This window comes from Oryctolagus cuniculus, chromosome 10, assembly GCF_964237555.1.
Source record: "Oryctolagus cuniculus chromosome 10, mOryCun1.1, whole genome shotgun sequence".
Lineage (NCBI taxonomy): Eukaryota > Metazoa > Chordata > Mammalia > Lagomorpha > Leporidae > Oryctolagus > Oryctolagus cuniculus.
The window spans coordinates 69,636,665-69,664,373 of record NC_091441.1 but is presented as its reverse complement, the minus strand read 5'-3'; the positions used below and the strand labels follow the sequence as shown (position 1 = coordinate 69,664,373).

The window sequence follows — 27,709 nt, the reverse complement described above, 5'->3', positions numbered from 1 at the left end:
AGGATGGCCCAAGTGCTTGGGCCCTGCACCCCATGGGAGACCAGGAAAAGCACCTGGCTCCTGGCTCCTGCCATCGGATCAGCGCGGTGCGCCGGCTGCAGCGGCGGCCATTGGAGGGTGAACCAACGGCAAAGGAAGACCTTTCTCTCTGTCTCTCTCTCACTGTCCACTCTGCCTGTAAAAAAAAAAAAAGAAAAGAAAAAAAAAAAACATATTTGCGCTGCAGTTGAGACCACTTCAGATGCCGGCATCCCATATTGGAGTGCCATAACTTGGTTCTTGTCTCTGGTTCCGATTTCAGCTTCTTGCTGATGTTCATCCTGGGAGCAGTGATGGCTCAAGTATTTGAGTCCTTGCCACCCTTGTGGGAGACCTGGATTGAGTTCCTTGCTCCCATCCTTGGCCTGGCTCAGCCCCAGCTGTTGTAGGCATTTGGGGAGTGAACCAGCAGATGAACTCTTTGCCTTTCAAATGAATAAAGCAGAAATTGGATTGTTTCATTAAAGTAGACTTTGTCCTATTTAAAAACTCTGGTGTCTGTGTGGTTAATGATGAATGTTAAAACTGGATCGTGTGTTTATTCCTGTTCCTGCCAACCATTACTTACACAGTTTTCTCCTTTTTCTGTTGTGGTGTGGTTTCTAAAATCCAATCAGTAGTCCAGAGTTGATGTAGTAGTTCACCAGTGTGATAGAGAATATAGACTTTCTCTGACTTTCTTGTCCACTTCTGTAGATAACTGCTGTGCCTTCAGACATTGTATTTGTAGTCCATACATGAAGAAGGCAGAAGGGATATGGGCAAAAGATTTACTACCATCAGACCTTAAAAACAATCATGCAGAGCCGGCACCGTGGCTCACTAGGCTAATCCTCTGCCTTGCGGTGTCGGCACACCGGGTTCTAGTCCTGGTCGGGGCGCCGGATTCTGTCCCGGTTGCCCCTCTTCCAGGCCAGCTCTCTGCTGTGGCCAGGGAGTGCAGTGGAGGATGGCCCAAGTGCTTGGGCCCTGCACCCCATGGGAGACCAGGAGAAGCACCTGGCTCCTGCCTTCGGGTCTGCGCGGTGCGCCGGCCGCAGCGCAGCAGCTGCGGCGGCCGTTGGAGGGTGAACCAACGGCAAAGGAAGACCTTTCTCTCTGTCTCTCTCTCTCACTGTCCACTCTCTGCCTGTCAAAAAAAAAAAAAAAAAAAAAAAACAATCATGCAAATAAACAAAAAGAACTAAGCACAGGAACTTTACCCCTATACTAGCCAAAACTAGTCATAAATCCTTCCTTTGGTTACTGGCCAAAGTGAACGAGATTACTATGATTTGGAATCAATTGTGAATCAGCTAAAGAATCACAATTCCTCCGTCTACTACTTGAACAATTGAGGTGTGGAAGGATGAGTGGATTGGGATAATGTATTAAATGATCCTTTTTCATGAAGAGTGAATGCACAGCAAAATTCTTAGTAATAATCCCGTGTTGCTTTTCTTTCCTGGACTCTAACACTTAAAGGCTGTACTTATGTTTCCCTTTCCTGCAGATGGAAAAAGGAGATGAAATTAATGTTAAACAAGTGTTACTGAATATGAGGAAATACCGAATGGGACTTATTCAGACTCCAGATCAACTCAGATTCTCATATATGGCTATAATAGAAGGAGCAAAGTGTATAAAGGGAGATTCCAATATACAGGTAATCTTTTCTTGGGGAAGTATAATACCTGTTTTGTTAGATACAGTTTACATCAAGCAACTCACTTTCCAAAAGGTATGTTTGAGTTAATTTTTGGGAACAAGATTTCACTAGAGAAACTAAAATTTTCATGTAGGGGAGATTGAAGTGTTTAGTCATTAAACCAGGAAATTTAGGTACTTTTGCCCCATTAAAAACTGGGCATGGTATTACAGAATATTTAGTTTATATTTTAGATATTTCACTGTATAATAATGAGCAACTTGAACATGTATGAGCAATCTTCAAAAGTTCATGGAGGGGCCTGCACTGTGGTGCAGTGATTAAAACTACAGCCTGCGTGCTGACATCCCTTATGGGCACCGGTTCGAGTCCCAGCTGCTCCTCTTCCAATCCAACTCTCTGTTTTCTTATGGTCTGGGAAAGCAGTAGAAGATGGCTCAAGTCCTTGGGCCCCTGCACCCACGTGGGAGACCCAGAAGAAGCTCTTGGCTCCTGGCTTCGGATTGGCGCAGCTCTGGCCATTGCGACCATCTGGGGAGTGAACCAGCAAATGGAGGATCTTTCTCTCTCTCTGCCTCTCCTTCTCTCTGTGTGCAGCTCTGCCTTTCAAATAAATAAATAAATCTTTAAAAATGAAAAAGAGAGGGTGAGAGAGAGGATCTTTGATAGTTGATTTACTTCCCCAGATGGCTTACAAGGGTTGGTGCTGGGCCAGGCCAAAGCCAGGAAGTAGGAGCTTCATCTGAGTCTCCCACGTGTGTGGCAGGGGTCCAAATGCTTCTGTTGCTTCTCCCAGTCTGCTAGCAGGGAGCTGGATCAAAAGTGGAGCAGCTGGGACACAAATCAGCACCCATGTGGAATGCCAGTGTGGCAGGCAGCAGTTTTACCCACTAGGCCACAACGCTGGCCCCTGAATAAGCCTTCTTTTATAACTTAGGTCAGACCATCAATATCCTGCTGGTGGCCTGGCTCTGTGTTGTAGTAGGTTAAGGCTCTGCCTGCAGCCCTGCCGCTGCATGGGATGCCAATTCAGGTCTCAGCCAGCTACCTACTACATCACCACGGCAGCCCCCCACCACAACGCCAGCCCTCAAGTCAAACTTTATATGATATTTATCAATAATATTTTAAAGGTTTTATATAAAAGATCTTTTTCAGGTTTTGAAAAGCATTAAATAAAAATTTCAATGGCAAAACATGAGGTTACTCTGTGCCAGAATAACTAAGTGGAAAACTAACCCACAAAACCCTAGACCCTATTTCAGAACCTGTTTCAGTACTTGAAATGTGGCTAGACAGAAATTTAAACTATACACCAGATTTTGAAGACTTAATATAGAAAAAATGTAAAATGTTTAAATAATTTTAGAAAGTTATTTTTGTTCTGTTTTTAGTATTCTGAATTAAATAAGACATTAATATTGTTTTTTAACATGGCTATGGGAAAATATTGAACGATATATGTGGCTCATATTGTATTTCATTGGACAGTCCTGTTGTAGAACCTTAATTTAGAACAGAAATATGAGAGAAATAAAGTCCCTTGAAATTTTAAGTCATAAAATTTCAGTACCTATTGCAGAGATGTAAAGTCACTTTGTTAATGTGGAAATCCAAAACAATAAATAACTGTAGCTCATACAAGTATCACTTTACGTATAAGGATGTGATAGCCAGTTTATGAAAAGACTCTTCTTTCTCTCCTCCTTTGTTTTCTCTAATTTTTTGGGAAAAACTAATATTTATAAGAAGAAGGAAGCTTCTTTTCACTGTGGGCATGATATGGTGTGGGGGTTACTTCCTGAACCCATGTATCCCCAGGGAACCCATCTTTCTAGTAATGTCTTTGATCTTAGTATTAGGGTGGTGCTGGTCTCATAGAATGAGTTAGGAAGTAATCTTTGTTTCTGTTCTCTGAAAGAGATTGTAGAGGATTGGTATGTTGTCTTTAGTTTGGTAGATTTCCCAGTCTGGGCCTAGTGCTTTCTATTTTGGAAGCTTATTAATTATTATTTTGATTTTTCTCTGATTTGTAAACTATTGTTTGCTTTTTATTAAGATGTAATGCTTGTACATTTTAATGGAGTGCAGTGCAGTATTTCAACACATGACCACTGTAAACCAAGTCTTTGCATCTTTTCTTTGTGTTGGTTAATTTTTTTTTTTTTTAGTAGATACATGCCTTTTCAGGTTGTCTGTTTCTTTTGTGGGTTTTAGCAATTTGTGAAGGAATGGGTCCGTTCCATTTAGGTTACTGTGTGAGCATAGAGTTGTTGATAATAATCATTTTTATCATTTAAAAATGTTTATTTGAAAAAATAGCAGAGCCAGAAATCTCCCATCCTCTGGTTCACTCCCCAAGGGCCTGCAGCAACCAAAGCTGGACGAGGCCAAAGTCAGGAGCCCAGAACTCCATCCAGGTCTTCTGTGTAGGAAGCACATACTGCTACCTGCTGCCTTTCAGGGTACTCATTAGCAGGAAGCTGGATTGGAAGCAGAGTACATGGGACTCAGACAAGGCATTCCAATATGGGATACATGTGTTCCAAAAGGTGGCTTAACTGCTGTGCCAAACAGCAGCCCCTGAATGCAGTTTTATGTTAATTTTTCTAATATGATTTCTTGCATATATGTATTTAAAGTGATTTAGGACCTGTAGTGACAAAGAAGAGTTGTTAATGTCACAGGTCTGAGGTGATTCGATTTTTTTTACAGATTTATTTATATATTTGATAGGCAGAGTGACAGAGAGGGAGAGACTTAGAAGAGTTGGGGAGATAGCTTCCATTTGCTGGTTGACTTCTCAAATGCCTGCAACAGCCTGGTATGAGCCAGGTCAAAGCCAGGAGCCTGGAACTCCATTCAGTTCTTGTACGTGGGTGGCAGGGACCCAGGGATTTGGACCATCATCCCACTGTCTCCTGGGTACCTTAGCAGGAAGTTGGATCGGAAACAAAGTAGCCAAGTCTCTAACCAGGCACTCTGATAAGAGATGTCGGTGTCCAGAGCAGCAGCTTACCCCACTACACCCACAAACACCCATGCATAGAGTGATTGTATTTTAAGTCAGTTAGATATAGATATAGCATATAGCATATATTCATAACAGAACATCTGTAACGACCTTGACCTACCTAGGTAAATATGGATAATTGCTAGTTGTCCCTTGGCACATGTTTTGGCATAAATACATAAAATAGTTACTGGTATTACCACATGTTTATTGGCAAACTCCCAGTGTCATTGATGAACCTCCCAGATTAAATAATCTAGTTCAGCAAATCAGAACTTGTGTTGCAAGATCTCTCGCTGATAATTTGATCCTGCTAATAAAGTGTTAAATGTTAAATGATAAACTTTTAACAAATTGCAGTGTTTTCTCAAGTTTAACTGTATCCCTTTACAGCTCTTTGGAGATGCTTTCTTCAGTGAGAGAAGTGGATGGGGTGGGGGGTTCCAGACAAGTGAATGAGGCATTGCTGCCATTAGCATGTGACATGTGGGACTGTGGTTCATACCATGAGCACAGAATTAGAAAGAAAGGTGAAACCGCGCCAGACTTCAACATGAAGCTCATGAGAAATTCTTATTTAGTGAAAGCAAATACCTTGGCTTAGCACATCTGTAGTGATAAACTGAGACAGGTGACTCAGGAGTGCCTGCTCACTTTGTATCACTGAAGGGCAAATGTAAGCTAAGTTTGCTGCACTGAGACATAGCAGAATGAATTTTTCAGAAATTCACTGACATTAACTATCTCACCCTCCTCCACCCCCACTTTGCTGAGTGCCTTTCTTGTTGACAGATTCTGAATTTGTTGCATATTCTGGGAAGTGGTCCAGTGAGGCTTGATTGTTGGCTTCAGTTCATTCATTGACATTGTTGAGTGTTGTCCAAATACATGGCCAAGTTGCTGTAACTGGGGCTTAGTGAAAACTGGAAACTTCAAAAATTGACCAACATAAATTGTGGAGACTGCTGAACACTTTTTATTGGGTGTTTTCTTCATCCAGTGTCTGAAATTGTTGAGCTTTTCAGAGACATACAGCAATATAGCATTATGAGGGACTGTAGGATAGTCAACCCAACTATCTGAGTTAAAATTCTGCCCTACTGTTTATTAGCTGCATAACCTTAGGCCAATTGGCCAAAATCTCTGGACTTACCTGTACAAGGGTGGTAGTGTCAGTTACCTAAGGAAATTGTGAGGTTTGAAACAAAGGGAAAGAGGAAAATTTACATAGTCATCTAAAGTGAAGACATCCCACTCTTAGGTACATTGTACAGTGTTTTGTAACTGTTGGCAGGGTCTTCTTCCTGGACGTGGTCTGTTCAGCCACCCCAACCCTTCTCATTGACCCCCAGGACTCCTCTCCTAGAAGTCTGCTTCCCGTCCAGCCTCGTTACTTCTTCCAAGTGTCCATGTTCTCTGTCCTCCAGCTACATTGCACAAATTGTGCTACTCCCTGCCTGCTGTCTTCCAGGCACAGCAGACGTGTCACATTCTCGGAGTCTTTTGTAAATCAGCTGTTATAAAACAAAGATGCATTCATTCTGCACTTGAATACAGCAGCTGTTTCGGGGAAAGGTGGGGCTGGTAAACGCCTTTTCATTCTTGCGTTGTATGACGATGATGGCACAGATGAGAAACAGTCCATCCAGTGTATGGATGAGTTTTCCAGGTATTTTACAAATCTAGATATATAAACATTGTCTTTTTTTTTTTTTTTTTTTGGACAGGCAGAGTGGACAGTGAGAGAGAGAGACAGAGAGAAAGGTCTTCCTTTTTGCCGTTGGTTCACCCTCCAATGGCTGCCGTGGCTGGCGCACTGCGCTGATCCGATGGCAGGAGCCAGGTACTTATCCTGGTCTCCCATGTGGGTGCAGGGCCCAAGCACTTGGGCCATCCTCCACTGCCTTCCCGGCCCACAGCAGAGAGCTGGCCTGGAAGAGGGGCAACCGGGACAGAATCCGGTGCCCTGACCGGGACTAGAACCTGGTGTGCCGGCGCCGCAAGGTGGAGGGTTAGCCTACTGAGCCGCGGCGCCGACCTAAACATTGTCTTTAATAGTATGATTTTGTTTAAAAGTAACTCCAGGCTATGAATGTTTTTGTAAGTTCTGAGAATGTAAGTTGCTGTGTTACACCTCTGTTCAAAATCATTATTCTCTTCAGGTAGTTAGTAGAGTGTTCTTTATTAAATTGACCTAAGACCCTTGTTTCCATGGTAGTGTCCTCAAAGGGGATTACACCTGTCCATACCAAGTAATTTGGGTCATTGTCAAAGTCACAGATAATCAAAACCATTGACTTACCCTCTGCCACTGTTACTGGCAGGGAGATCGATGACTTTTGTGTTCCCTGCCTTAAAAGACTTGAGAAACTATGGTCCCAGTGATTTTTGCCTTTTTTTGTTCAGCCTGGCCACTGACAACTGCCATCTCCAGGGACACATTTCGTACCTCTTCTTCCCGTGCCTTTGTTACTAGGAATGGTGATGGTGAAACAAAGAAAGCTTAGTGTTTGTCAAACATGATACTAATCCTGGGCTTTATTATTAATCACTGCAGCAGTTGCCCGAGGAGGGTGATGATATCCTCTTTCATAAAGGGAGAAACTGGAATTTCTCTTTATCTTTATCGAAATCCTGCTGTTTGTTGTCATCCACTCTAAAGTCCAGGCATGCTAAAGGATGTTTTCCCAGCCTGGTGGTGAGCTGACCACCTGGAGCTCCCAGTGTACTTGGTAGGGTACTTGGTTAGGGACAACCAAATTGAATACCTTTGACAACATTAGGACCTGTCTAGATATTTTAACTGTTGGGTCTCCCTGCACTGGACAGGAGCAAAGAATAGGAAGATACCAGATCACATTTAACTAATAAAGTATTCAACTACAAGGTGATGTATATAGATAATTAAATGCTTTATAATTAAAAATTTTAAACTTAAGCATAGTAGTCAAAAGTACTGTGGTATAATAAATCCTTGGTCATTTTCATTCATCTTTTCGCATTGCAGGGATTTTTTTCAGCTTGAATATAGAATTTAAAATCAAACGTTTTTAATTTAAGGGAAGCCAAATTTTCGGTGTCTGCATTGCTTTTTCTTTTTTCTTCCCTACCTAGAAACGGTGGAAAGAACTTTCTAAGGAAGATTTATCTCCTGCTTTTGATCATTCACCAAACAAAATAATGACTGAAAAATACAATGGGAACCGAATAGGTCTAGAAGAAGAAAAACCGACAGGTGACCGATGTACAGGACTTTCTTCTAAAACGCAAGACGCTCTGGAGGAGAACAGTGAGAGGTGAGATTCCCAGAGTTAGATGCTCAAAAAGATGAGGCTTTTTATTGTGAAAAGTTCACTTGATGGGAAGCAATATAGACCCTCTGTCTGTCGAATTAATATTTAGGTAGCATATGATTACATGATTGTTCTCAAAAAGCTTTCAGTTCTAGAAAAAGACTGTTTATAAACAGAAACCAGGTGAAAAAACAGTACTAATTGAATACAAAGGTTAATATGATCAGATACTAAAATATACAAGTACAGTATAGTAAATAAATGATATGAATACTTGCCACTTGTAGAGTTAAAAATAAAATTATAAAATATTTAAACTTAATTCCATTGTTAGAGGCAAAAAAGTAGTTTTCTTAAAAAATAGGTAAAATGCCATTTTATACTTTTTCATTTTAATCCATATAAATGTATAAGTTATTGCAAAAGAATTTTTTTAAGATTTATTTATTTAAAAGGCAGAGTTAGATAGAGAGATCTTCCATCTGCTGGTTCACTCCCAAAATGGCCACGATAGCCAGGCTGGGCCAGGCTGGGCCAGGCTGAAGCCAGGAGCCTGAAACTATCCTGTCTCCCATGTGGATGCAGGGGTTCGAGGACTTGAGCCATCTTCCACTGCCTTCCGAGGTACATTAGCAGGGAACTGGATCAGAAGTAGAGCAGCCAGGACTCGAACCAGCATCCACATAGATGCCAGCACTGCCAGTGGAGGCTTTAACTTGCTATGCCACAATGCTGGCCCCCAATTTTTTAAAATTAAAAAAACCTACATTTCTAGGGCTCTGATTATTTCAGGCACACATTAGGAAGCTGGTGTTCTGAGGTCTAAGTCACTTAGCAAAGTGAATGAGCTCTTTTTCTTTTTTGAATGTCTGAATAACTTTTTCTTTTTTGGGGGGGAGGAGTTAAATATACTTTTTATTGTGGGAAGTTTTATGTTGTCATACTTGTCAAGGTTGGGATTTGGGATGTACCATGAAAATAGTATGAAGGTTCCTGTACATTATAGCTGCTGCACACTGTATTTTTGTAATATCAAAATTATATACCTGAAATTTTGTGAAACCTAATATATTGCCATATATAGTAAATGTGTTGTATTTCCAGACAGCACTGCTTCTCATTTATGGCTTTTTTAAGGATTTATTTTATTTATTTGAAAGAGTTATAGAGAAAGGTAGAGAGAGATTTTGCATCTGCTGGTTCACTACCCAGATGGCTACAACAGGCCAGAGCTGAGCCAATCTGAATCCAGGAGCCAGGAGCTTCTTCTGGCTCTCCTACCTGGGTCCCAGGGCCCAAGGACTTGGGCCATGCTCCACTGCTTTTCTAGGCACATTAGCAGGGAGCTGGATTGGAAGTAGAGCAGCTGAGACTCAAACTAGCACCCATATGGGATTCTGGCGCTGCAAGCCAGGACTTTAACATGCCATGCCACAGCACCAGCCCCTCACTTATGACTTTTAGACTAAGTGAAAGCATTAAGCTGTTCCTTTTTTAGCCTTAAATTACTACTATTTTTGAAGATATATTTATTTATTTGAAAGGCAGAGTTACAGGCAGAGAAGAGAGAGAGAGAAAGAAACACCTTCCATCTACTAGTTCACTCCCCAGATGGCCAGAACAGCCAGGGTAGGCCAGACCAAAGCCAAGAGCTTCTTCCAGGTCTCCCACATGGGTGTCTGTGGCCCAAGTAATTGGGCCATCTTCTGCAGCTTTTTCCAGGCCATTAGCAGGGAGCTGGATAGGAAATAGAGCACCTAGGACTTGAGCTGGCATCCAGCACTGCAAGTGGCGGCTTAACCTGCTGTGCCACAGCTCCAGCCCCTTAAGTTAATACTTTTAAATCAGAAAATGATATTGTTTTAAATTACGTTAACTTGTTTGGTAGTAAGATTTTCAGATTCCTAGTATTAGTATCCCCTTCTCCCCCGCTTTTGATTAGTACTATGTGTAAAATTAAGTGAAAAACAAGCTTAATGACTAAATTGGTTTCCTTAGTATCTCAGAATTGTTTTAATTTTAAAAGACACACACAAACCATCTTAACAATCGCAGTGGATGAAACCATCATTGTCCAAATTTGGCAGTCCAGAAATTACTTAAAATAATTTGGGAGCTACAGAGTGATTGCAGAAAGTGTTCTTACAGTGTGTGGATGTGTGCATACATATGTTCACATGGATTGTTTTCTTCTTCTTTTTTTCTTCCCTGGGAGGTAAATGAGACCTGGTGTATGTTTGAAAGCAGAGGGAGGGTCCCAAGAGAGAAGTAAGGCTTTTCAGATGTATGCCTTTCAAGGCAGAGAGAGAAACAGAGATTTAGAATAGAGGTCTCTTATCCATTATTTCACTCTCCAAATGCCTGCAACAGTATGGCATCTGGGCCAGACCAAAACAAGGAGCTTAGAACTTCTTGACTAATCCAAGTCTTGAGCCACTTTAACCGTCACCTCCTACTGCCTCCCAGGGTATGCATTACCAGGAGGTTGGAATTGGGACCTGACCCAAGCCAAGACTTAAAACCCAAGGACTTCCGTATGGGGTGCCGGCATCCTAGGTAGCATCTTAACCACTATACTAAATGCCTGCCTTCTCCAGTGCATTTTAATACTGATGGATAGCTTTGAATAAGAGGTACTAATAGAATAAGATAAAAATTTTGTCAAAGATTTCAGCCATTAAAGGAGTAGAGGGTAATTTCTTCTCTTCATTGTCATTGAGTATCCTCCAAGACAGTGTTTGCCAAATTGAAGGTCAAATCCCATAGTCATGAGATCAGTTATTGGCTTGTAAAAAGAGTTTCTAAAGAAGAAAATAGAATAGAGTAAAATAGAAATTATTAGACTATCATAAATAGTTAACTATGAATACTCTAACCTAGTTTCTTCTGTCCATGTTGTATATAAATTCTCCATACTCAAATGCATACTGTGTATATAGGTAAATGTATGTATATGTGCGCTCCATTGGGATATAAGATATTTCTTGTAGATTGGAATCTTAGTTTGACAACCAGTGTTCTCAATCATCACATGACCCATAAAGCTGTGAGAGTAGAAGGTAGTGGGGCTATATGAAAAGTCTTACTGTGCAGTATGTTTACGTAAAGTGCACCTGCCAGGGCGAGTGTTGGCAGAAGACTGCTGAGTCTGCTGCCATAAGAAATTACATGTGATTTTCCATGGACAAGGGTCCACAGGAGGTTCTCTTTAGGTTTTGTAGCCTAAGTTGTATGAATATATGCAAAAACCTGGTTAGGTCCCCCTTGGAAGGTTATTACACAGACATAATTTCCTGAGGCGCAACTGGATAACAGAAGATTTTGTTGTATCACAAAGTGGGCATAGTCTGTCCTCTCGAATAGTGCTCTTGAACTAAATTACAGGGGAGTGTTTGGCGCAGCAGTTAAGATGCCACTTGGGACACCTTCAGTGCATGTCAGAGTGCCTGGATTTGATTCCCAGCTCTGCTTCCAATCCCACACATCCTGGGAGAAGTAGGTTGGTGCCTGCCATCCATGTAGGAGACCCAGCTTGTGTCCCTGCCTTCTGGCTTAGGCCCAGCCCACTGCTGACTGTTGCAAGGAATTTGAGGAGTAAACCAGTGGATGGAAGATCTCTGTCTCTAGATAGACGGACAGACATATGCATACTTACATACATATATAGGGAAGGATAATGGTGGCATGCCTTTGTTTATTTTTGGTTTTTTGTTTGTTTGTTTGTTTGTTTTGACAGGCAGAGTGGACAGTGAGAGAGAGAGACAGACAGAAAGGTCTTCCTTTTTGCCGTTGGTTCACCCTCCAATGGCCGCGGTGGCCGGCGCACCGCGCTGATCCGATGGCAGGAGCCAGGTGCTTATCCTGGTCTCCCATGGGGTGCAGGGCCCAAGCACTTGGGCCATCCTCCACTGCACTCCCTGGCCACAGCAGAGAGCTGGCCTGGAAGGGGAGCAACCGGGACAGAATCCGGTGCCCCGACCAGGACTAGAACCCGGTGTGCTGGCGCCGCTAGGTGGAGGATTAGCCTAGTGAGCCGCGGTGCCGGCCGGCATGCCTTTGTATTTGTTTCTAGCTCAGTCCTGAATTGTATTGCAGTTTTGGAAAGCACTGACTTTTATTCTATTATTTTAAATGATAAAAAGTATGTGTTCCCAGTCCCATCAAAAGCTATAACCAATTTTCTCCATCATAGTTAAAAAACCCTTTAAAACTCCTATACAGCATTTAAAGTGCTAATTATCTAATCATATAATCTCATTATCTAACCATATTGTATATGTATGGCAAATGATGATAATGTAAAATATGATACAAACTCTAATTGCCTCTACATTGCAATGGAAATTTAAAATAGTATATTAAAGATTTCATATACATTAGAACATGGTTGATGGTGATGGTGGTCCCAGACACCTAGCAAAATCAAGTTAGAGACCCATGGAGGGCTAATGCTACCTGTCCACTTCTGTGTTACATATTATATATGTGTGACCTGCATTTGTACCCATATATTTTCACTGGAAGGAATGTGCATATTTGTCACAGTGAATTTTCAGATCAGAGAGTGAATTCTGGGTAGCAACTTTTACAAGTCATTATAACAGATATTCAGACAAAGTTCAGGCAGCCAGGAATACCTATAAACTGTTCTTCCTTGATATCCATGGGGGATTTGTTCCAGGACCCCCACAGATAACAAAATTCATGAATATTCAAGTCCCTTATATGTTGTAGTATTTGCATATAACCCACACACACCCTCCTGTAGACGTTAAATCATCTCTAGCTTACATGTAACACCTAGTATAATGTAAATACTATGTAGTTTTTAGCACATATTCCCTATTGTTTAGGGAATAATTGTTTAGGGAATAATGGCAAGAATGAAAGTCTGCACATGTCCAGTACAGATGCAGTTTCTTTCTTTTCTTTTTTTATTTATTTATTTATTTATTTATTTATTTATTTGACAGAGTTATAGACAGTGAGAGAGAGAGAGAGACAAAGAGAAAAGTCTTCCTTCCGTTGGTTCACTCCCCCAGTGGCTGCCACGGCCAGCGCTGCGCCGATTCAAAGCCAGGAGCCAGGTGCTTCTTCCTGGTCTCCCATGTGGGTGCAGGGGCCCAAATACTTGGGCCATCCTCCACTGCCCTGCTGGGCCACAGCAGAGAGCTGGACTGGAAGAGGAGCAGCCGGGACTAGAACCTGGCGCCCATATGGGATGCTGGCGCCGCAGGCGGAGGATTAGCCAAGTGAGCCATGGTGCCGGCCCCACAGATGCAGTTTCATTGATGGTTGGATGAATCTCTGGGTGTGGAACCCATGGGCCCAGAAGGCCAATTGTAGTAAGTAAGAGTGCGCCCACAGGACATGCAAAGACCAGCAATGAGAGGAGGGAGAATTAAATAGAATAGAAGTGAAGGGACCAGATGGAAGGGAAGGTTTTCTGTTTTTATGGAGAACAAATTTAGAGAAGAGCAAAACCCTTCTGGGCAAGAAAAAGCTCATGTGGAGCAGGAAGGAGACTGTCAGGATGTCAGGTGCCTGCACCTCTGCTTTCCGTTTACTTGGGTGTATACCTGGAAGTGGAATTGCTGGTTCCTGTGACAGTCCTGTGCTTACCATTTTGAGGAACTGTCAAGCTGTTTTCTACAGCAGCTACGTTCCACCAGCAATAGCTAAAGAAATGAACAGAGATGCCAGCATTGTGGCACAGCGGGTTAAACTGCTGCTTACAAGGCTGCTATCCCATAATGCTGGTTCGAGTCCCAGCTGCTCCACTTCCAATCCTGCTCCCTGTTATACCTGGGAAACAGCAAAAGATGACCCAAGTGCTTGGGCCCCTGCCACAGCCACATGGGAGACTCGGATAGATTTCCAGCCATTGTGGCCATTTCAAGAATTAACCAGCAGATGGAAGATCTCTTTCTCCCCTTGACTGTAGCTCTGCCTTTCAAATAAATAAATCTTAAAAAAGAAAAGAAACTGGCCGGCGCTGCGGCTCACTAGGCTAATCCTCCGCCTTGCGGCACCAGCACACCAGGTTCTAGTCCCAGTCAGGGCACCGGATTCTGTCCCAGTTGCCCCTCTTCCAGGCCAGCTCTCTGCTGTGGCCAGGGAGTACAGTGGAGGATGGCCCAAGTGCTTGGGCCCTGCACCCCATGGGAGACCAGAAGAAGTACCTGGCCCCTGCCATCGGATCAGCGCAGTGCGCCGGCCTCAGCAGCCATTGGAGGGTGAACCAATGGCAAAGGAAGACCTTTCTCACTGTGTCTCTCTCTCACTGTCCACTCTGCCTGTCAAAAAAAAAAAAAAAAAAAAAAACTCACTGAAATAAATAATAAATAGCAGTAAATTATCCTGATACTGTAACACTTCAAAAATTTTTTAGAAGTGGTATTAAAAGATAGATTTATTTTGGTGCAAAAATTTCTTGAAAACCATGCATAGATGTTTATAATTTTCCTTGAACATTTTGAAGACCCTCTTCTTTAGATTTCACATTGAAATTTTCCTGGTTATCTAAAAAGTACACTTTGCTTATTACACTTATTTAAAATGTATAGTTTCACTGTATTTTCACGTTTAGACAGGTCATGTAGCCATCACCACAGTCTAATGGTTGAACATTTTCAGAATCTATGGCTATTCATAATAAAAATAACTTATGATCTAATCAAGGATTGGACACTGTATTTGGTTGATATGATTCTTTGGTTTTCTTTTATCTAGAACTGTTCCGCACTACCCCTACTCCTTCTCCACTTGACACTAGCATTTTTTAAATCCTATAGATTCGGATTAGAGGGACCCCCAGTGTCTTTTCCCTTCTGCTTGCTAGTTAGCAAAGAAAACCAACAGTCACCAATTCACTTTTCAAGAAAGTATGTACCTTGCTGATTTTCAGGTCCTACTAACAGTACTTAGTATGTATAAAAGTGTGCCAGAAGATGTTGCTGGATCATCAGAGTACATCCGTGAACCAGTTTAGAATAGGAGACCGTTTCCCTTCTTAATCCCAGGGTTTGAATAAGATGAAAAATACATTGGAGGAATGGTTTTGGATTTGCACTCAGACCTTCTGTATTAGAGCAAGTCCTGCCACGCACATACTTCCTTTCATTTGTTTTTATTTATTCACAGTGTTCTACGGAAACGTATCCGAGAGGACAGAAAAGCCACCACGGCTCAGAAGGTGCAGCAGATGAAACAGAGGCTAAATGAGACTGAACGAAAAAGAAAAAGGTGGTTATATTGGCAACCTATTATCACTAAGATGGGGTTTGTGTCAGTCATTTTGGTTGGCGCTTTGGTTGGCTGGACACTGTTTTTTCAGCAAAATGTCCTATAAATAAACAGTTAATTTTGCCCAGCAAGCTTCTGCACTAGTAGCTGACAGTGCTGCATTAATCATAGGGAGTTTGTCTGTTAGCAGTGAACTCCTCATACCCCACACGGTGCAGTAGGATAGGCCTCAACCATAAGAGACACTTAGAGTCAGAAGCCCAACATCTCAGGACTCTTCACTGCAGGTTCCTCTGAAACCCACACTGTAAACGGCTATCCAAAATAAAGACATTCATGTTTGTTCAAAACTGGTCCATTTTGCAGCTGTATTCCTACATGTCAGACTTAATATTTCACCTGACCAACATTGAGAGATCCTTTATCACAAGAATTTGTTTTTGGAGGCTATCTGGATTTCAACCTGCACTTGATACAAGCAATAAATATTGTGGTTTTATCTACGTTACTAATGGAAAGAAAATGACCTTTAATTCATGTGTGTAATGTATAATGTACGATTGACATGGGCATCAACACTTTATATTCTTAACCATTTCAGGGTAAATATATTTTATAAGTACCTATTTAATCTTAATTTTGTAGTTAAATGTACTTTTTAAAACCTCAACTTGAAACCTGTTACCATAATAAAATAAATTGTATGTTGATTCAATTGTACTGGACACATTTTCCTAAACAGAAGTTTGATATAAGCAGTTAGAGCTCTAAATAAGCCATTTCTACTACATATTTGCATTTCCTTTATGTTTTCTAGTTTTCCCTATATTAATCAGAAAAATGAACTTTTCTTAAAAGTATCTTAGAAGGAAAATTTTCCTTCTGGGTTAGTCAAGTAACAGTTGGTCAAAACTTTGTCAAGAAGTTGGTTCTGTAAAGCCCACTACTAAGACTTTTCATTTTCTGTGAAGATTTCAATGTAATTACCCTAACTTATAATTGGGGTAAATTGAGATTTAGGAAGTAAGTAAGGTAGCAACATTTTATGATAAATGATTTACATTTACTAGACTGAAGTGTTGAGGTAAAGTTTTTTCAAGTTATTTCTACTTCAGTGCATAGCAGGTGATGTGCAAACCCTCCATTGTCCCTTTCACTTCCGAATTGGTTGTTTTTAAAGCATATTGTTTAATGAATTTAACTGCTCGTTTGAGTGCTAGTTTTCCTCGCATCCCAACATTCCATTCAATGTTTGACTTAAACTTTAAGCAGTTGTTATGAATTTAATTGCTAAGAGGCATAGACAGTATCCGTCATTTCAGTGGTTTTCAAACTCTGCTCACTGGGTTTCTGCGAGGGGCACCAGGCGATGGCAGAAGGACTCCGACCTTCTCTTCAACCACAGCATCTCTGCATTGCTTCTCACACCACATGGGATTTCTGCATAATGCTCAGTTATTCTATACAGAGCAGTTTTCGTTTGAAAGCAGTTTGAAAACCATTGGTATACATATTTGGAATTGATTTCAATGTGTTAACTTATACTGCAAGTATGAAAGCAGGATGTAGGTGGTACTGCACATTAAATAAGATTGATATATAACAAGTGCCTGTGTCCTGATTCAGTGTTACTGTGTCCTGTAACCTTGAAATGGAGAGGAGGTAAGAGGGCCATTTTCTTACATCTGTCTGCATTAAACCTGTGTTCAGGCATCAAGGCCCTTTGGCTTTAGGGGTGTTACTGGTCTAAAATCTTTCATTCCACTTTGCATTGGTTTATCTTGCTAAAATACAGTGTGTTAACTCTGCAAGTCAAACATGGGTAGGCCTTAAACTCCCAGTGAAAAAGGCTGTGCTGGAAACAAAAAGGTAAAGCGTTCTTACAGGAAACACACTGATAAGGTTGTCCCTGACCCCTTTGCTGGGTGAATGTGCTTTGTGGGAACCACCATTTCAGCTTTGCTTGTTGTCTGCTTCTGTCCTTCCTGGTGCTGTTTGTTGTGATATATTTTAAAAGCCATGTTCAGTGTAGTAAACACTTGTTGGTGAGCTGCCGCAGAGGTCAGTCATCTTCCCACTTCCGGCAGATCCTTGAGGATGGTGTGGACTGTGGAAGCTTTAAAGAATATTCAGTTTTTACCAGTGATAATATTTTGGGTAGGTACCATCTACTAATTATTGAAGATATATGACAGTAGGTTGTGGTGCCCACAGCTGCTATCCTGACCCTTGTTAAATGAGGTATTCCAGTCAGGGAGATGGACATGGTCGTGGCCCCTGCTCCTGCCTCTCTGGGAACTGCTGGAGGAAGACAGTTAGATAAAGAACCTTGGTGGTTTTGTGTCTTTAAAAGAAACTATATGTCCTTTAGGTCTTCATAATACTTTGTAATTTTTAAAAAGCTTTTATAGACACTTGTATTTTGACTTTAATCAGATGTCATTGCTTCTTTAATAGGTTAAGGAGGAAAAAAGATTCTGTAACAAGTTTTTTTTTTTTTTTTTTTTTTTTTTTTTTTTTTTTTTTTTTTTTTTTTTAAACTACTAAAGATTGAGCAAGGAGAAAGGAAGTGAAAAAAAAAAAAAAAAACCCTTGTTAGTCAATTTCTTCTAAAGAAGCTCTACTAAACAAGCATGTTGGCGGAAGGGTTCTGGTTCCTAAGTGACTTAACCCCTGTGTCAGAATTGATGATATGGGACAATCAACATGGAGTTCAAAAACAGGTTAGGACAAAGAACAGTCCTCGGGTTTTTTCTCAGTTCCCTCTCTGCTCTCAGCATTAATTCACAGTGATGGTGGCTCTCACATATTGGTCGTTTACTAGGTGCCAAGCACTGTGCTCAGCATGTTTCCTATATTATCCGATCTAATCCTCACAACCAACTTATGAGGTAGGTGTTATTACTCAGCCATAATCATCCTGAGACTTGACGTTTTTACTTTTGTGGTGCTGTCATTGAAACATCTCATGTAATATATTTTAGAATTAGGTAATTTCTCTCTTAGGAAAATATCCTATACTTAATGAGTATCTACGTTTCCAGATTGCCTGCCTGATTTTTATACAGGTTGGAAAATCTAGTCTGTTTTGATTTTTACTTTCAGATACAATCTTAGTGTTTTTTATGCAGCCTATTAGAAACTGAATACTGTTTTATATATATATGTGTGTGTGTGTGTGTGTGTGTGTGTGTATTTATGTAGAGAGAGAGAAAGAGAGGAAAGACTATTTCTTTTTCTATAAATACTGATGTATTTTTTTCTTCTACCCATGGGTTCTCAGTGAGTAAAGAATGTTCTGCAAGGGTGTTGACTTTCAGTCTGTTGCACACCCTCCAGGGATGGAGTCTGTGGCTGTCCTACATCCCACTGTACCTGACACCTCTCTTCACAGTTTGGAACTGAGTGCATAGCAAAAGTGGTTGTTGTGCATTCTCAGGTATATATCAACAGTTAATAAAGTCTCCTTTACTCTTTTTATTTATTTAGTTTTTTGGATTTAAAAAGGTTTATTATTAGAGTCAAAGACCTCCAGCCAGAGCAGCATGGAGGGGGTCCTTTACTGTTAAGAAGCCCTTATTTGACTTTGATATCTTGTTGTTTTATTTTATTTTATTTTTTTAAGATTTATTTTTTCATTTATTTGACAGAGTTTATTTATTTGACAGAGAGAGGAGGAGAGACAGCTAGAGAGAGATCTTCCATCTGCTGGTTCACTCTCCAGATTGCTGTAGTGGCCAAGGTTGGGCCAGGCCTAAGCAAGGATCCCGGAGTTCCGGGTGCAGGGGCCCAAGGACTTCTGCTTCTTTCTCAAGCACATTTCACAGTGGAGCAGCTGGGCCTCAAACTGGAGCCCATACTGGGATGGTGGCATTTTAGGTGGAGGCTTAATCTGTTATGCCACAATGCCAGCCCCTGTTTTGTGTGTGTGTGTGTGTGTGTGTGTGTGTGTGGTTTTTTTTTTTTAAGACTTAAAATTTTATTTATTTGAAAGGGAGAGACAGAGATCAATTTTCCGTCTGTTCTGGTTCACTCCCCAAATGGCCAGAACCGTGGGGCTGGGTTAGGCCAAGATCAGGAACAAGCTTTATCCAGGCCTCCAACCTGTGTGGCAGAGCCCCAAACACTTGGGCCATCTTCCGCTACTTTTCCGAAGCCATTAGCAGAGATTAAAATTGGAAATGGAGCAGCTGGACATGAACCGGTGCCCATATGGGATTCCAGCACTGCAGACAGTGGCTTGAAAAAGGCATTGAATCTTAAAAATAAAATAGAAATGTAGTCTTTTGCTACATAATAGAAGTATATCTTCATGACTTAAAATATAGGTCTTGGTTATAGCCTCAATGATTTACCATGGAGTTGACATGTATTGTCCACCTTTCCCTCAGTTTGGGTTTGATTGGTTTGTTCTAATGCCTAAGTAGTGTTTCTGGGATAACAGCACCAAGAGACTCACATAGTGGGTTTACTGGACATTGCAACTGTCTATGTACGAGGTTGCGTGCCTTGGTGGAAAGAAGTTGATTGTGTCAGCTCTGCAGTTCCCATTTCAGACATTGCACACTTACTGCTGTGCCCTATGTGCCTAGCCTGACATAGCCATTTCGTGCTCATCCTGATTTGCGAATTCAGGCTTTTTCACTCTCTTGGGTGATGCACTGAAGGAAAAAAAAATCTAGGAAAATAGTGTGATTTGGGTTATCTCATTTTTCCTTTAGCAGCAGGGATTTTTCTGGATATTGCACACCTCAGATTGCTCCAAGAATAACCATGAGCAGTCTGCACAAGTGCTCTCTCGATTCTTCAGGGGAGCAGTTACCTCCTTTGATTCCCGCGTTCAGAAAGACTCGCTGTCTTTGGGAAGCATTTGTTCTTCACTGTCACTGCTGATCCTTTCCCGTGTCTGCTCAACTTGGACAAGAGCCATGGCATAAAGTGGTATGAGAAACATTCACTTGGCTTGAATGAGTTTGTCTTTCTTAATTTTATTTTAAAGTTTATTTGAAAGAGTTAGAGAGAGAGAGAGGTCCTCCATCCACTGGTTCACTCCATGGATAGCCACAAAGGCCAAGGCTGGACCAGACAGAAGCCAGGAGCTTCTTCTGGGTCTCCCACATGGGTGGCAGGGCCCCAGGCATTTGAGCCACCTTCCTTTGCTTTTCCTAGCCCGTTAGGGAGCTAGCTCGGAAGCGGAGCAAGCAGGACCTACTAAACTACAGCGCTGGCCCCAGATGGCTTTGTCTTTAGCAGTAGAAACCTAACACAAGAACATGTTAGAGCCCTGAACATCCTTGGGCAGTCCATTGAGAGAATGAAAAGTTCAGTTTTTTGAACTCTGTGTTTCAGGTTTTTAATTAGAGTATGGAATTATTGGATTCAGGGAGGATACTACTTAGAGTCTGCCCAGTGCTATCTGGTCTTACACAGCAGATTTGGGGGAGCTGCAAGGACAATTGCACTGGGTTTTTTCCCCTTTATAGAGAACAGGCATCGGGTTGTCTTCATTGTTGCCCTCATCTGGCATAGACTGTTGAGACACGTGATGCTCTTGCTCCTGGTTACACATCACTGTAAGAACCTTTCAGCATTTTGAGTTTGGTGTCTTGAGGAAGTTATCTTTTCAACATTGCTTCTCTAACATGGGTTAGAGAAGTCTGTGGATAGCCTTGATTCATTTCCAGAGAATATTGGTGTGCATGTCTGTGGGTCAGAGTGACTGTAGGTGCAGGGTGATGCCCCACCTGCCAGGTGGGGCTGGCATTGGGGGGAAGCTCTATGTATCTGGCCTTGCTCTGGCGCAGTGAGAGAACAGTTTGGCAGTGTGCAGGGTCACCTTCTCCAAAGATGGCATGGCTAATTTCCTTTGATTTGTTTGACCTCATTTTACTTTTATCTTATTCTGTAAGACAGCAAAAAGTGATTCAAGTAAACATATTAGCGTCTTCTAAGATGAAGCTCATTTGTCTCTCAGTCTGGCAAAGTCTTTTAAAGCAGTTAACCCTCCAATGATTTCATCTTCTGTTTATATAGAAATAATCAGAGTTTTAAAACTCACTTTTCTTTTCATTGTTATGATAAAAGATGGTTCATTCTTGGTAAGTGTATCTTTAACAAACTAATTGGGAAGGACAGCCTTGTGTGTTGAGCATGTACAATTCTGCCAACCAGTTAAAATGTGGAAGCAAAACCTAATCCACAAAACACCTCTTCCAGGTAGATATCACTATCCCTAATTTCAGATAAGAAAACAGAGTCAAAGAAAAGTGACTTGCCCGCGGCTGCCCTGTGAATACAGAGCAGAGCTGTGAGTCAGCCCCTGTCTGTGGAGGTCCAGTGACTCCACACCACCCACCTTCCCATCATGTCACACTGACTATGTTTTCATGGAATATTGAAGCCAGATATTTAACTGAGACAATGCAGACAACCACTCTTACCTGTTAAAATCCAAACTAACCCTCTTTTTTGTCTTTTAATTTTGATTCATTTATTAGAGAGGCAGAAAGAGTTCCCATTATTTACTGCTTCGCTCCCTAAATGCCCGCAACAGACTGGGGAACTGAAGCCACGAGCTGGGAACTCATCCAGGTCTCCCACATAGGTGACAGGGATGCAAGCGCTTGAGCCGTCATTACCAGGGTGTGCCTTAGTAGGAAGCTGGACTCAGGAGCAGAGCCAGGTGTTGAATCTAGGTGCTCTGATACAGAATGCAGGCTTCCTAACCAGAGTCTTTACCACTAGGCCAAATATTCACCCCCTTACTATTTTTTTAATGTGAAGCAAAAAGCAGTTGAACAAGAAAACTTTGGTGAAACAGTTGGAACTGCCCCTGAAACTGAAGAATTCTAGAACATCAGAATAGGCTGTAAACCAAACCGTTAATATGATTCACTCTCGCTGGTCAGATTTCGTTCCTTTGTTTTAAAGAGCAGGCCTCTGCATGCGTGGGACATAAGTGTGTATTTTTTAGCAGTCGGAATCTCCAAGTGCCTGTGCTTACGTCGGCCACTTTGGTTCAGGTCTGGAGATCTCTGTAATCAGTGTCTGTGGTGGGGTTTGTGACTCAGACTTCTCATGAGAGTGCTTTCCTGATGACCTGGCATTTCTCCCTCTGTTTTGGAAAATCAGGAGAAAAAAAAATGGACTGTTCACAACATCTCAGAAGAGCTTGGTACAATTATGCTTCCTAGAGGAAGGAGCCAGTGGGCAGAAAGAAACCCAGTCCTCAGCATGAGAGGGTTTTCCAGTAACTGCTGTGGCTAGATGTGTGGATGTGGTCTACATTTCCTGTTTATGTATGTGGAGCTACAGTAGTGAAAAGTATTTAGACTTGGATTTTTTGGTGGTAGCAAGGGGCATTGGTGGAAGAATGGAAATACCATTGACCTCCCAAAAAATTCAGTTATTTGCGAATATTGTGAAATGGCATTAAAAACTGCGCTTGCAACAGTCCTTCCCTCTGTCTACTGCTTGTTTTAATGCTCACTTATTTTTACCTTTTGGCATTAAAATACAATAAACCTGTCAATGATTGTATGTCTGTGTTTTCTTTTATATCAATAGTAACTTAAGTATCGTGTCTCTGCAGTTCTGTAGCTGTAATCATTAGTATTATCCTTCAGGACAAAAAACATCTGCTAACAATCTGATTTAAAGCTAAGCCAACTTTATGTTCAGACATTACGCTGATAATATTTTTAGCAGTGTTATACAGTGGAGGTCCAAATTGGATTAGACTTTTGCATTGAATTCCAAAGTGTTGGTAAGTCTAGCACATACCATACAGTCTTGCTAAATTCTTGTGGATATCTTTTTTTTTTTTTTTTAACCTGTCTGTCTGTCAGTATCTCACGTAGAGGTCATTTCTTGAATAAAACAGGATGGCCTGAAAATTCATAGTTAGCAATTCCTGAAGAAGAATATGAGTTACACTGGCTTTAGCATGAGTCTACTTCATATCACCAGTTCTACTGGAAAAATCAAGGACTTGAGCATAATTACATCAAGTGAAGCCCTTATGTGTGGTTGAATGTGATATGTTGGAATGATTTTTGGTTGCCTTTTTAGTTCATTGTCAGTCCTTTCATGTTTGTGGTGTGTCTGTGTACGTCTGTGTGTTTGGTAACTATGAATTGAATAGATGACTTCTTATTTTATGTTTTAGGCCAAGATTGACAGACACCTAAATATTCATGACTTGAGAATATTCTGCAGCTATAAATTTTGAACCATTGATGTGCAAAGCAAGACCTGAAGCCCACTCCGGAAACTGAAGTGAGGCTTGCTAAAACCTGTAGATGGCCTCACAGTTGTCTGTTTACAAAGTAAACTTTACATCCAGGGAATGAAGAGCACCCACCAGCAGAAGACTTTGCAGAACCCTTGAATTTCATGTACTGTTAAGTGTTTTTTTAATGCGTGTATGAAATGTAGAAAGTTGTAAAAGAAATAAATTAGGAGAGATTACTTTGTATTGTACTGCCATTCCTACTGTATTTTTATACCTTTTGGCAGCATTAAATATTTTTATTAAATAGACTATGTTGGTTTGTGTGCATTATCTTAGGAGAGCTCTGTTTCACATAATGAATCTTTCCCTCTGGGTTGATTTTCAGATTTTCATAACTAGCAATTAACACAAATTGAGATGGGTTCATGTTGGTTACTTGCTTTATACCACCCAGTAGTCTTTCTATCCTAATATATTGTCCGGATGAAAGCTACAGAGAAGTTAATAATATTCCTATACTTACCTGGAAAAATATTCAAATACGGATGGTAGTGTTGCCTTAAGGTCAGAATTAATTTCAAATAAGTGCCGCCATTCAATACCGTTTAGCAAATTGGTGTTACCCTGCATCTGATGTTTTGCTTTCCCCAAACATTTCCTATTTCAAGGAAGCCAAAGATTCATTCCTGAGGCCTGTGCCCTTCCTGTTTCCTAACCAAGTGATGGGTTTGGGCTGTGTATCCCATCACTTTTCACTTGTCAGATTTTTTTTTTGTCCAGAGACACTCAAGACATCATATTAATAGCACCTTAATTAAAAGTATTAGCACCATTCGTAAATATGAGAGTGCTTCAAGAAAATTCTTGAGAAGTCTGTGGTTTTAATTTCATTTTCCTTGCACTTTTTGATGGACCCTCATCTAAATGATTTACATTATGTTTCTTTTGGCCTCATGTGCCGGACTTCCTGGGTCTTCTCTCGGGGTCAGTAAATGTTGTCCCTGGCCAGATCTTTCCTAAAGGACGCATGGGGAGTTGGCTGCACAGAGGCACGCAGCAAGGCCGTCTTCCGCTCCATCAGCAGAGCAAGGGGAGGAATGTCTGCCCTCGCTGCCTCCGTCTCACTCCCCCCCACCCCCAGGAAGGCCGCTGGAGCTGGGGCTGAGCCGTGAGCTGGGGCTCTCCCCGCCAGGACTTCTGGCAGCAGCTTTCAGGCCTCTTGGGAAGCTTTCTCCTTAGACTTCATGAGGCTTTTTCTGGATTTTCTTCATCTCCATCCTGCCTGGCTCTTGCACATTTGTGTTTCCAAGGACTCCACCTCTGGGCTTTGCTCCGAGTCTGTAGACACAACCTTAGATGACGGCTTCTTGGCACAAGTCTGTAATTCTCATACCTGTAAGCTGACTCCATGCAACTTCAGCTCCGGGCCAGACCTCACTTCAGGTGTAACCCAAATACCTAACACTTCCCTACGTGGTCTTGGCATAAGTTTTTCCACCTCCGAAGTTGAGTATCACCTCCCTCTCCCATCTTATTTTCCTCCTACATTCCAGTGTGTTTGGTGTCCCTCTCAAAAAAAAAAAAAAAAAAAAAAAAAAAAAACCGAAATTAAATATTGATTTGTTTATTTTAAAGGCAGAATTAGAGGAAGAGACAGAGATACAGAGGTAGATGCTGATCACTCCGTAAATGGCCACAATGGTCCAGGCTAGGCCAGGCCAAAGCCAGGAGACAGGAATTCTTTGTTCCTGTCTTTGTGTAGATGTCAGGGCCATCTGCTTTCCCAGGCACATTAGCAGGGAGCTCGATTGAAAGTGGAGCATCTGGGACTTGAACTAGTGTTCATATGGGATGCTGGCATTGCAGGCATTGGCTTAAACCACTCTGCCACAATACTGGCCCCGAGCAACTTAAAAAAAAAAAAAAAAAAAAAAGTACTTCAGGGGCCCAGTGCTGTGGTGTAGCGGTAAAGCCACTGCCTGCAGTGCCAGCATCCCATATGGGCCCCGCTTCGAGTCCCAGTTGTTCCATTTACCCTCCAGCTCTCTGCTATGGCCTGGGAAAGCAGTAGAAGATGGCCCAAGTCCTTGGGCCCCTGCACCCTTGTGGGAGACCTGGAAGAAGCTCCTGGCTCCTGGCTTCAGATCAGTGCAGCTCTGGCCATTGCAGCCAATTGGAGAGTGAATCAGTGGATGGAAGACCTTTCTCTCTGCCTCTCCTCTCTGTAACTCTGATTTTTCAAATAAATAAATCTTAAAAAAAAAAAAAAAAAAAAAAAAAAAAAAAAAAAACTTGAAAGGCAAAGAGAGATACAAGCAGATCAACCTGCCTGGTTCACTATTCAAAAGCCTGCAACAACCAGGGCTGGGCCACACCAAAGGCTAGAGCTGGAAACAGTCGAGGATTCCCGTATGAGTGCAGGAACCCAAAGCCATCTCTTGCTGCCTCAGTGTACACATAAGCAGGAAGCTAGGTTGGAGCAGAGCAGGACTTGAAACCAGGCATTCAGATAAGAGACACAAGTCTCCGAAGTGGTAGCTTGACTGCTACCACCATATACCCAGTGGTGTGGGGCCTGCACTGTGGCGTAACGTTTGTAAAGCCGCTTCCTGCAGAACCAGCATCTCATATGGGTGCTGGTTTGAGACCTGGCTGCTCCACTTGCGATCCAGCTCTCTGCTATGGCCCGGAAAAGTAGAGGACAGTGGCCCAAATGATTGGGCCTCTGCACCCGCATGGGAGACCCGTAAGAAGCTCCTGGCTCCTGGCTTCGGATTGGTCCAGCTCCGGCCGTTGCGGCCATTTGGGGAATGAACCAGCAGATGGAAAAATCTCTCTACCTTTGCCTCTCGGTGACTCTGCCTTTCAAATAAATAAATAAATCTTTTAAAAAGTGGGATGGAGCTGGCGCTGCGGCTCACTAGGCTAATCCTCCGCCTTGCAGCACTGGCACACCGGGTTCTAGTCCCGGTTGGGGCGCCGGATTCTGTTCGGTTGCCCCTCTTCCAGGCCAGCTCTCTGCTGTGGCCCGGGAGTGCAGTGGAGGAAGGCCCAAGTCCTTGGGCCCTGCACCCCATGGGAGACCAGGATAAGTACCTGGCCCCTGCCATCGGATCAGCGTGGTGCGCCGGCCACGGCGGCCATTGGAGGGCGAACCAATGGCAAAGGAAGACCTTTCTCTCTGTCTCTCTCACTCTCCACTCTGCCTGTCAAAAAAAAAAAAAAAAAAAAAAAAAAAAGTGGGATGGAGTTGTGGGGTAGCAGGTAAAGCTTCCACCTGCCACACCAGCATCCCAAATGGACACTGGTTTGAGTCCTGGCTGCTCCATGTCCAATCCAGATTCCTAATAATGACCCAAGTGTTTGGGCCCCTGCCACCCATGTGGGAGACCCAGATGAAGCTCCTGACTCCTGGCCTGACCCAACCCCACCCTAGCCATTGCAGCCACCTGAGGAGTGAACCTGCAGATGGAAGCTTGCACTCTTTCAAGTAAATAAATAACCTTTTAAAATAATAAAAAAAAAAAAATAGAGATTTGGGAACGGGTCTTTGGCATAGCAGTCAAGGCACTCGTATCCCGTGTTAGTGTCTGCATGTGATACCTGGCTCTGCTCCTGCTTCCAGTTTCCTGATAATGCAGACCTTGGGGAACAGCAGGTGACTCAAATGCGTGGATTCTGCCACTCGCCTCCGAGACCTGGCTGGTTGAGTTCCTAGCCCGTGGCTTCAGCCTGGCCCAACCCTGGCTGTTGCAAGCATTTGAGGAATGAAGCAGTGGATGGAAGCGCACTCTTTCTCACACCTCTGCCTCTTAAATAAATAAAATTTAAAATAAATATTTGACTGTTATTCTCAAAGTTTTCTTGTGGCTCTTAGATGATGTGCATGCTATGTGCACCATTCCTTCTGGTGGTTACCTTTCCGTCCCTAACGGGCACCCTGAATTACAGCTGTGCCAAGCCATTTAGAATTAGTGGAATATTCATCGAATACTGCACACGTGCTGTATGCCAGGTGCTATTACAGGCACTGGGTGTTCTGTGATTGCAGGGGAAACCCGATTGTGGTCTCCAGCAGTCTTCGGGGAGAATTAATTAGCCTGAGCATAAGCAAGTAGCTAATGTGCTGTGATGGAAATAGAACAGGTGCCTCGTTGGCTGCGGAGTAATGAGCTTTCCAGAACCTGGGAACTGAGGCGGACACAGGAGTCCTTGAGCACTGGATGTTCTTTGGGAAT

The 27,709-nt window shown here is 42.3% G+C and overlaps 1 protein-coding gene across 13 annotated transcripts in view; it reads left to right on the top strand.

Annotated features, from left to right (window-relative positions):
- Positions 1-23,779, top strand: part of PTPN2 (protein tyrosine phosphatase non-receptor type 2) — a 111,574-nt gene extending 87,795 nt beyond the window's left edge. For 8 of the 13 annotated variants that reach the window (XM_008261003.4, XM_070050525.1, XM_051851450.2 and 5 more), the window contains 3 exons: positions 1,532-1,684; positions 7,815-7,996; positions 15,137-16,841. In XM_008261003.4, the coding sequence (XP_008259225.1) occupies positions 1,532-1,684; positions 7,815-7,996; positions 15,137-15,344 (543 nt within the window). In that variant the 3' untranslated portion in view covers positions 15,345-16,841. Of the gene's footprint in view, positions 1-1,531; positions 1,685-7,814; positions 7,997-15,136; positions 16,842-23,405 lie in introns of those variants that run through there. The other 5 variants (XM_002713523.5, XM_070050527.1, XM_051851451.2 and 2 more) reach the window with 1 other exon arrangement.
- The last annotated feature ends 3,930 nt before the right edge of the window (positions 23,780-27,709 follow it).